This window comes from Urocitellus parryii, chromosome 8 (genome assembly GCF_045843805.1).
Source record: "Urocitellus parryii isolate mUroPar1 chromosome 8, mUroPar1.hap1, whole genome shotgun sequence".
NCBI classification, from domain to species: Eukaryota; Metazoa; Chordata; class Mammalia; order Rodentia; family Sciuridae; genus Urocitellus; species Urocitellus parryii.
In genome coordinates, this window is record NC_135538.1 from 97,020,265 (window position 1) to 97,031,919 (window position 11,655).

General features: G+C 34.5%; 1 protein-coding gene across 1 annotated transcript in view; it reads right to left on the minus strand.

Annotated features, from left to right (window-relative positions):
- Fam83b (family with sequence similarity 83 member B) overlaps positions 1-10,091 on the minus strand; it is a 59,317-nt gene extending 49,226 nt beyond the window's left edge. Inside the window, exon 1 of the mRNA XM_026398963.2 lies at positions 9,648-10,091. Coding sequence (XP_026254748.2) covers positions 9,648-10,091 — 444 coding nt within the window. The remainder of the gene's footprint in view (positions 1-9,647) is intronic.
- Between the last annotated feature and the right edge of the window lie 1,564 nt (positions 10,092-11,655).

Sequence of the window (11,655 nt, forward strand, 5' to 3'; positions counted from 1 at the left end):
CTAATAAGTAGATCAATAACTACTATGAAGATACTTTATATGTAACATATTTTTTCTATTTTGAATTTCAAGAGGTGTCTCTATCATCCTCTGATACCTAATGAGCAAAATGATGGAAAAAAATTTAGACCTTTTTAATATGACAATCACTTGAATGATACTAATATATTCATAGCACCCATTTGTATGATCAAAGAGTATCTTTCATAAAACAGGGACTTTGTAGGCATATAGAGAATAAAAGCCAGTGTATACCATTCAATAATATTGTAAAAAAATATTTTTGGATTTAAAAATCAGACAATTATATCTTAAAAATAGCTGTAACACCAAAAAAAAAAAAAAAAAGACACGTTCCTTGAGACATGGGACTAAGCAGTTACATTTCCCTGTGGTGGTAATAAACTGAAGACATCTTCATACTCCAGGAAGACATTGGTTTTCTATTGAACTTCAGCTGGCTCCAGCCCATTAGTTTGTTGGTGATTATTATCCCAGCACTTGTTATAACCTATTTTGTATTTTTCTCAACTTTTAACTAATCAAAATATTAATTTGTCCAAGGACAGGTTTGATGAGATCATTGTCACTCAAACACAATTCATGACTTTCTGATCTCTACTTTCACAAAGTTATATCAAGGAATTTTCATAATTTTTCCCTAATCCACCTGTTATAGCATCCCTTGAATTTTCTTTTTTGTTTTTTCCTACCTGATTGTACTTTTTTCATATTCTCTGTGGTCTGAAAATGCTAAGATCTCCACCAAGCTCGTACTTTTCAAAATTTCTTCACCAAAGCATGTGTGAGGCCCTGGGTTCATTACCAAGGAAGGCAGGGGGGGGGGGGTGCGCGGTGATGGTGGATCCCAAAAGGGCCTCTTAAAAATGTGACCTTCTATGTGACACCTTCCCAGTTCAAATACTTTTACTCTACTGGCCCAGAACATAGGAATTTTTAAATTATTGTCTGTAAAATTGCTTAAAAAGACTAAGTGATGGTTCTACTTCTCAGCAGGGCATATGATCATTTTTATCATAAGTCCTGGGTCAGCATCTAGTCACACTGTTTATCCATTCCACTGAACCTGAATCTTATGCAAGTTATTTCCAACTCTGTCTCTTACCTAGGCCCACATGGTCAGGACTATTCTCCAAGTTAGTCACTGTGTTTATGTTCTAACGTGAACCCTTTTCTCTTTATCTAGACATGTCTACAGCCCAGGTCACAGAGCCTGAGATTATGTGGCAGCTACTCCAAGGATGTGATGAAGTGCCGACTTGAAGGTCTCTCCAACCCAGTCTCTTGTCTTCCTGATCCCATCTCTCCGAGGCCTCTAATGCCAACTTCAAATGACAAAATAATCATTCCCAGGTGTTCCTGCCAAAAATGTTGGAGACATCTTGTATTTTTCAAGTTAATTCATATCCCACAATTCACTACCTTCAAATTATATCCCAAACCTGGCTATCACTACAACTATCTTTACTAAGACATTACCCTCTTCACTTGAATTATTTTAGTAGCCTCTAATATGCTGCTGACATATGCCTCTACAGTTCATTTTTAATCCCACAGCCAGAGGCATCCTTTTAAAAATACAGCACAATTAAAATTGACCATGACTCTCTTTTGCCCAAAACTGTTCAGTGGATTCCCAATTTACACAGTTCATAAGCCAAGTTCTTCCTAATGGCCCATGAGGTCTCCAAAGTCTGGCCTCCTGATAACCTCTTTGAACTCATTCACCCTGTTGCTCTATTTGTTCCAGCAATTGACCTCTTTGCTCTTTCTTTATCAAAAAAGAATCCATATTTCTGCCCTAAAGCTTCACCTATGTCTGGTCTGTTCTGACCAGAATATATGCATGGCTCATTCCTTCTTTCTTCAAATCTTGGCTCACATGCCACTTTCTTAAGGCCTATGCTGATCACACTATTAAAAATGGCAAACTACCCCCACCACCTCTCCAAATTTCCCTTACCCAACCATATTTCTATTTTGATTCGTTTTTCTCCACAGCACTCCTCATTTACCATGCTTATTATCTCTCTTCCCCATTTGTGTGTAAGATCCAGTTGAGAGCTCTTGGGAATTTCCAGAACTTAGAACAGTACCTGATATATAATGGGCACTAAACAAATATTTGGTGAATGAATGAATGGCCTGGGCCATTTAAAGCTCTTAAGTCTAGCCAAAGCCTAGCCAAAGTTCAAATGAACTCATCAGAGGTTAAAGGACAACGTCATTGTTTGGCTGGGTTTTTCTTCCCTCTTCAAATCTCCCCTATATTTTGAACTCACAATACCTGTTTCATTTTAAAGTACCTCCTGACATTCTGTCTGCATTCTGGGTGTTGATGTTATCTACTTAACATAATCTTCTTCCAGTTCAGATCAATTATATCTGAGTTTTTCAAGATCATTTGAAGACTGACCAGTTAAGACTCCAGTAACTGATATAAAGGTATATACCACAAGATGCTTCTGTGGTAACTGCGGAGACCAGGCAGAACCCTTCAAATACAAAATGTCAGTCTAGTGTTGCAGCTTCCATTAACTCAACAAGGCTCCCATGGCAACCTCATTACCTAACTCTCATCAAGAGGACCATCAGGTGAAGGAAACCAACATCCTCATATTCCCATGAAAATGAATTTTTGACAAGATGCCTCCAAGTGTACTGAAAGTCTTAAGCTTATCATCTCTATAATATTTTTATCAAAAATGCCCACCCATCAGGTAAAGTGTTCTCCTTTTTGTCCATTTTCCTTCACTCACTGTTGGACAACACCTGCCCTCTTTCCCTTTGCAGTTATTTTTTTCTGACTTAGACCTGAAAACACCTGAGATTGAAAAACTGGAAAATTCTGTTCCTATGGAATTTAGATGTTATAAAGGCAACATGAAAGCTCAGGGTTTTATGATAATGTTTGAGATAACAATTAGCTTTGCCATTTCAACAAACTACTATAGGTACATCATCAGAAAATTATTTCACATTTCAATTAGTAACTGGTTTTTATTTTAAGCCTGAGACAGGAAAGAAAATGAGCAAACATAAATAATCATAAAAAACAGACTTTCTACTTCAGAGATTCCTTCAGAGACCTACCACAGAAGATACAGCTAAATTTTGACCATCATCAATAACATTCCCACAGAGTCCAAAAGAAAGATTGCATACAGGACTATTTTGACAAAAAAAAACAAACAAACAAAAAAAAATTTTGAAGAACCAAAATTGTGAATACATAAAATGGTCTTAAAAACATTTCTCTTAGTCAGACAAATCATATGCATTCCTAAATAAGTCCAATATTTGTTTCTTTCTAAGTATTAACTAGAGCTATGGATTAATATTAGCAAGGGAAAGTTTCCCCTGTCATCTGTAAATAACTCTAAAGCTAAGATGCCATTTTATTTTATTTACTTATTTATGTATTTTATCTTTTGGTACTGGGGGGTCTGAACATAGGGGAACTCTACCACTAAGTTACAACCTTTTAATTTTTATTTTTCCTGAAACAGGGTCTTGCTTAGTTGCCCAAGCTGGCCTTGAACTTGCAATTCTCCTGCTTCAGCCTCCTGAATGGTCTATACCACTGTGCCCAGGTAAGTTGCCATTTTTTAAATGAAAACCTATTGAAAATAAAAGCCATAGTTGATTTTTATATATTACTTAAAAAGTACTGCCTGAAACATATGAAGCTCATAAGTTACTGATGATTTTGATATGCAATTAAATTGAAGATTTTATGTAATTTTATCTTCATTTTTTATACCATTCCAAAGTTTTGCTTCAACAAGCCTGAAAACAGGAAGAATATTACAAAAGCAGAATTTTTTTTAAGGTAAGAAGGCTAAATAGGGCAGGCCATAAATAATATTCTTCATGGCCTTTTGAATTCTATTAGAAATTTTCAGTAAATAATACATTATATAAACTAAGAGATACTTAAATGAACTTTTACCACCAAGATAGCAAGGCTATAATTACTAAGAACTTCAGAAATTCACAAAACCTTGAAATCTTTCATAAAAATAGAACTCTTGCTACATTATCTTTACTTTAAAAAATAATAAATTTTGTCATTTTTAAAGTACTATTTAAAAAAAAAAAAGATTTTTTTTTCTCCTACTCTGTAAAGTATGCACTACTCCTTTAGCTTTCTGCCAGAATTACGGATCTTTCCTGGTCTTCAGATCTTTAGGTAAGAAAGTAGGTTTGGCAAGTTTTTTCTTCAATACCACTTCTTTTACAAAGGAAGAAATCTTTTTGCACAATCTGAATATAAAATAGATATACTGAAGCTATCTTCATAGTAGGTCTTATTTTCAAATGTAATTGTGTTGGATCAATTATTCCCCCAGTTTGAACCTTCTAAGCAACAATGTTTGAAAAATGTTGTGCTGTTCTGCAATTAATATACTGTACCTAATCGTTCAGATACTTTCAGACATATTTGTTTAAATCATTTCAGGAATGTTCACATCATAAATGTAGCTGGCATTCCTAGTAAATCCTGAAGTTCGTCAAAGATTGTTCTCATTTTAGAAGATGAAATTCCAATTCAGTGAAGCAAAAATATAAGCTGATGCAAAGATAAGGGTTGCAAAAACAACTTTAATTTGACAGAATTGAGAAATAAGGTCAAAGAAATAGGAGGCAGTGGAAGGGATGGAAAGAGAGGTCAGTGCCATCTAGGATGCTAAATATGTGGCAGGTGTCATGTTGGAAAAGTCAGCCATTTCATCCAGTCCTCACATGGATTCTTTGGAGTACTAGCATCTCCATGTAACATGTGGGAAAAAATAACTCAGAGGCTGTATTTGCCAAGTCTAATAAAATGAGCTGAGATTTAAGCTGAGTCCAATATTCTGAGCCTTCAAATCATTGCAGCATGTATTTATTAAATAAGAGTATTATTTAAATTGGGGTAATTAAAATTTTAAAAATACTATTTTTCCCCATAAAAGTTATCAAGTAAGTCAAGGAAGCATTAAAAACTGTCTTACAATAAGGTTAAAATTTCTCTTAATGGTACCTTTTATATTCTCTTCTCCCCTTAAGTAAGTGCATTGAAAATAACATACTTAGTATCACCAGAGTGAGTGAAAATAGTAGAAGTAGCAAGTGAGGGTACCCCTAGAATAATGTGGAATGTGTTATCTCTCTGGATAGCACCGGAAGTTTTGCATAGAAAGATTTTTCCCATATAGGCAGAGCAACAGTTGGCAGTACAATTTCAACACGTTGTCTCTCTTCTCTCTCTCCCCTCTCCTCTGAGTCCATCCCTCTATTTTTCCCTTCCTCCCTAATCTCCACTACCTCATCACCCTCCCACCTTTCCTTCTCAGACACACATACTCAAAAGTAAATATGCATTAACATATAATGCACTTTATTCAGAGAAAAGATGTTCAATTTAATACCACAGGATAGTGATGTCATTAAATCTGACTAGGTGAAATATACTTCCTGGAAGAAACTAATTTTGACTGAAATTCGAAGAAGGAAAGGGGAGAGAGATGATCCTGGCCTAATGAAGGCAGTGATGCAAAACACATAAATGACACTTAGCTGGCCAGGACATGGTTGCAAAGTGATGTGGATGGAAGTAACACAATGCCACAATGAAAATCATTCAGACAACAAACTGATTCACCAAGGTGTAAAACATTATTTTAAGCATGATTAGAGATTTGGATAAAGATGCTAGATTTTTTTTTTAAAAAAAGAAAACACCAGATGACTACTACTTCCTATCTTTTATTAAATTAATAAAAATACTTGGGATGGCACAAAGACTTGTTCAATGCTACTACTTATTGTAGAGTTCTGGTGAACAAGCCTATAGCTCAGTACTACTTTTATACTACCAGCTGAGACCCCCACATCTTCTATTCACCTTCTCTTTTGCAGCTACGGGCCCAACAGATGGTTAATATTGGCTGTATTACTAATAACTCCCAAGGCCAAACAGACACACCCAGGAACAGTGAGTCAGGGATGAACCAAGACCTGAATGGGAGTGATGTGGTATACAACACCTCAGGAATCACTCTGCCCTAATTCTCACTAGACTTTTGCTTATGTGTCTCCTTGATTCCATATTTCACAAGAGTAAGATTCACATCTCAGAGAAGAAGCCAGGTTAGAATTAGGAAACAGAAATGCAAATAACATTCTGGTTAAACATCACATACTCAAAATTACCAGAAGTTATAACTTTGCAAATATATGCCACTGAGTGGCTAAAAAAAATTACTTTAATGAAAGATGACTTTTTAAAGTAATTAGAGGGGATGTTTTCATAAGAGGAGTTCACAGTAATTAAGAATATATGCATACATCATCTTGGGAACACTTCTTGAGAGACAAGTAATTACCTGGGAAAACTCTTGCAAGACACTTTCAGACTTTATGAAGCTGACCCAAATGCAACTGTCAACCACACAGTGAAAAATAGAAAGGGGTTAACAAATTTCCAGTAAATTAAGATATGTTCCTTTAGGGCAGAAGTAAGATAGTATCTATAATTGAATTTTTTTCTAAGGAAAATTCTCAAACTAAGCAAATTCACCAAAAAGAAAAAAAAGAAAAGAAAAAAAATTCTTTTCTAAATAATTTCTAAGTAAAAGCTGACAAAAATACATAAATTTTTAAAATTTAGATTTTTAACTTATAATAAAATCATTTATAATTGTAAAAGGAAAATGATTCAGAGGTCACATAACTCAAGCTAGAGATAAGAGTATACTAGTGAAATTAAGAAACAGAATACTGACAGTGTAGCTCCATGATGGAGCACATGACCCGGGGTTCAATCCCCATCAATGAAGGGGAAAAATAATTAAATATTCTCAGTACAGACAGAAGAGATACTTTTCCTCCTTTTCTCAAGGAACTAGAAGGGTAACTTGGTGTTTATGATTGACCAGATTTCCATTGTTGGACCTAAGCAGATTGCATTTGGATCTTTTCATTACATTTTTTCCCATAATATGGCATTTATTGTCATAAATGCCTGATCTCAATCGCAATCAGAGCAGCAGCGACAGTGTGTTTAAGTTCTTTTCTAAGATTGCTTCCGGGGTTCTGCTTTGCTGTTTGCTAGCCCTACTTGTTTGGCCTCCTATCTACAGTTTTACAATGTTGATTACCAAAAATATCTCCCTGAGAAATCTAGTTTATCCATTAGACTCTACCTTATTTAAATACTTTTTGAAAAAAAGATCAACCTTTTATATGGCCATGATAATTCACTGAGTTGCCAATGAAAAGAATTTATCCTCTGAAAATGATTTAAAACCAGAAAGTTTATTCTGATGACTAACAACAGGCTTCTAACAATTATGAGAGATTAGAACAGACTATGACTTTCTGTTGAATAAATGGCAGTAATGAAAATCACTTAATCTTAAAAGTAATGTGTTCTGACAAGCTTTTATTCCATACTGTTTGCTTTTATTATTTAAAAAAAAATTATAGACTTTGTCCAGATGTAGGATAAATAATCTGAATTTTTTAAAAATTGAGTCAATAATTTCCCCTAAAATACTTTATCCTGTAAAAATATTTAATACACATAGTGACATATGAAGAAACCTGCAAAATACTTGAGAAATAAGCATTACATGTGTATACAGCCAATTTGACTTTAATATTTACTGCATCTGGGTAGATACTCGCATATTCCCCAATACTTTTGAAAAACAGCAATAACAACAAAGTGATGATCTATTATGATTTCAACTGTGATATACTTGATTTATAAGACCAAATAATATTCTTTTTAATTCAGCTTGGATATGTATATATAAAATGAATAAAATAAAATTCTCTTTCCTCTTTTATGCACTCTAATTTTATAGAAGAGAAGCAGAACACTACATTGTTTTATAGTATGGAACTTCAATTTCCTCTGTTGCTAATTTAAGTAGGAGTTCTCAGTAGAAAATGACCAGGTAGAGGATATTACTTTTAGAGGCTTATTAATACACAGGGCCACATTAGAAAGAAAAACACATAAAAAGGTCATAACTAATATTTAGTTTTAAGTGAGTGTTATCCTCAAAATATGATATCTCCTGCATTATGTCAACTAGACATCATAAAAATGCAGTGTCCTAAAGGAGACTAGCTCTGGTGTAGGCTGATATGTGCATACCTACTAAGTCACCTGAGTGCAGTCTTAAACTGTACGGGTAGGTTTCCAATTTTCCCTCAACATTGAGATTGAAATGCATATTATGTCCCTAACAGAAGTTAACAAAGTTTGCCCTCAATATGTATTTTGTATTTAGAAGTACTCATATGCATTCTTGAATTTTCTGTTTTTAAAAAACTACAATTGTATACTTGGTTCACAGAACACAAGATAGTTTTAAAAATATTAAAGATTCAATTTAGAAAATTGAACTGACAGTTTACTTCATTCAAACAATATCTGGTCATCTTCTGTATGTCTGATTCTATAGCTAACTTTTAACAACTAAAAATAGATTAGTCATTTCATTAAGAAAATACTGCTCAAGGAGTTAACCTAGCTAAAAGACACATTATCTGAGTTCAAAAAATCTGGAGGAAATATCACTTTACTTTTGTGAAGCCTACCTTTGACATTAGCCTCAGAACACTGTGTCTCCAGAAACTGATAGAATTTTAGCAGTCTGTCTTGCAAACTGTCATGTTATTGAGGACTCCAAGGGCCCTCTATTTCCATACTCCATAAACTATATTTTTTCAAACATTTCTGTGTCTTTCTGAGTAGAAGAAAGCAGTGATATATATGTGCCCCTTCTAAGGTCCCTTTCAGATCTAAGCTTTCATATCCAAGTCTCTGTAACTAATATGTACTTTGTGATTTTAAATCATCATTTTTTTGTTAAAACACTTTAAAACTTTAGTTGTGCTTGGGAAATCTGCTGGATTCTTCAAAGTGCCTTTATATGGTGCTCAGTACAAACAAGAAAAAGAAAACCACTGAAAACAAAATCAACTTCCAATAACTTTTACTGATAAACTGAGTATTTCTACAGCTTCTTCGGAGCTCTAAAAAAGGATCTGTGAGATTTATAAGCCAATATAAATATTTGATAAAGAGCACTAAGGACCTGAAAAGCTAAGTACCTCAGAATATTACTTTAGAATATCACATTATCATGTTGATTTTTATATTGTTTCCATATAACTCAGAAAACAGATAAGTGAAATTATAGTTTATATAATAGCATAAGCCATATCCAGAGCAACAATCAGTATTTAGTCTACTTTGTCACAATAAAAAACTTGACCGTATCCACCAATATATTTCTTTTTTCAAAAGTTAAGAAATCTTTAAGTGCTTTAGACTTATAAAAGTGTCAAATTATCTTATTCCCAGTCCCCAAACCTTAATATTCAAGGGCAGAAGGCTTCTTGAGTATGTTATGAAGAGAAGGAAATTACCCCGTTAGCTGGGCCCTATTGCCTCTCTCCCAAATGCATGCATTAAATGGGAAGTGTATTCGTAGGTACACTTCCTGAAAATAATCGCCATGGCCTGTATGTACAGAAATCCCTTTATTAACATACATATCTATGTACTCACTGTGTTTTTCTACATATCAATTTTTTTCATTTCAAAATAAAAATATGATTACCTTTCTTGCTTCTTTTATCATCTTCCTAATAGTTTCCTTTATTGTAAGCAGGTGTGCTCTTGGCGGATGAAAGAGGAGATCTATATGGGTGCCCCCTAAGAGTCCAGGCATAACATATGGCCAGCCTAAATCAAGATTTGGAGCTTCCACATCAGACTCAATGGGCCAGTAAGTCCCTGAAGATGAGGTATCATCATAGGAATTATCAGTACCATGCGCTGCACTTTGTGCCACCTTCTGAACATTTTTCAAAATGTAATTGATTTCTTCCTCAGCTAGGAAGTCTGCAACTCGTTCCTTTGAAAGAAATTCTTGGTATGCTTCTAATCCATGTTCAATCAGGGTATCAACGGCCACTCTATACCATTCCTTATAGTGAGGTTCAATGTAGTTGTCAGATTTACACTCCTCATTCAGTGAGGAGAGCATCGATGAGGTCTCCATGCTTGCAAGAATATGACAATGGCACTTTCAAATGTCCATTTGCGAGAGGTTTCTGAGTGTTTGAAAAAAAGAAAATCAAGATCAGTCAGAACTCTGTATTCAAATACCTTATTAAACATGTCGACTACTATTTTTACATCTATTCATTTACATTACCAGCAGCTCAAACTGCCATGCATTTCATCTCCAAAATGACATTAATAGCACTGCAATTCATATATCCCTTACAGTTAAACACATTTCTTTTAAAAACTGTCATTTCATTTTCCTTTTTCAAGGCATCTCTACTTCCAGTTTCTCATCTAAGATAATACACCTGTTTTCTCAATACACTCAGAAATTCTCAACTTAAATCTGGGACCATACATGGTAGTTATCAGTTTCTACAAGCCCCTTTAAAATAGAATTAAAATACAGTCCATGTCTGAATAGCCATTAGTGTAAGTCACTACTGAATACTTGTTATGCATATAATAATATGCTAAAAAATGTAAAAAGCACAAAACACCTGTCTTCCAGGAATTTTACTAATTAGGTGAGGTGGGCTGGCAAAATGCACACAAAAAAAACATTAGTTATCATCTTGAACAAAGTCACTTATTACTAAGAACCAAAATGAGTATGCATTCATATTAATTAATTAATGCCTATATCAGTGCTTTAAGAACAAAAAGCAAGTAGAGATAAGTATGGAGTATAGGAGGTATGAATAGCCTTGTGCCAGAGGGAATTTCAGTTCAACCAAGAGCTATGAGTAAGAAGACGATCAGGTGACAGGAAGAAACATTTTCATTCCATGTAAGGCTAAAAACATAAGCAACCGCAGAAAACAGAATTGAGCATGTGCATTAAGGAATCAGGGGGGAAATCTGGTATGCTGAATAGCTTTCTTTTACCAGGAGTAAGAGATAAAGTTTAACAGATAAGATGGAGACAGGTATAGAGGGACTAGGAGATCTTTCAATTCAGCAAAATTTATTTTTCAAACAATTAGTCTGGCAGTGGCTGGGGACTGGAGCAGAGATACTTAGCTCAGTCAGTGTTCAAATACCTGGTAGAAAGTGACACAAATATTCAAGAGAAGGTTTAAACGAAAAAAACAAATCTGAAATATAGTGACTGAACAGTGTACAGGTGGGAACTTTAGGACATCAAAGATAAATCAGAAATTTCTCTTAGGAATCAAAATCTACCTATCCAAACTCATGCTCAATCCCATACAACGCTCACAAAATGTTTTTCATCCAATCATTCACTGAGGACTTCACTGTGTGAGATACTGGAGTGGACATTATCTCAGATAAGAGAATTTTCAATCTTTTGAAGTCATGATTTCCATTATGAGGTTCAAACAAAATATAACTCTATGATGTACTACAAACACTGATTTGACAAAAATTGGCAGAACCAGGCTGGCCTCCAAGGGCAAGAGGAGGAGCACCTAGCTCATCTGTTAGTGTGTAAGCTCTGGTGTAGAAAGATAAAATTTATTTTATTACCTAATTAAAATTAGCGTAATCTGTTGACAACCACCAGGGAAACATGCTGAAACATGTACGGGTTT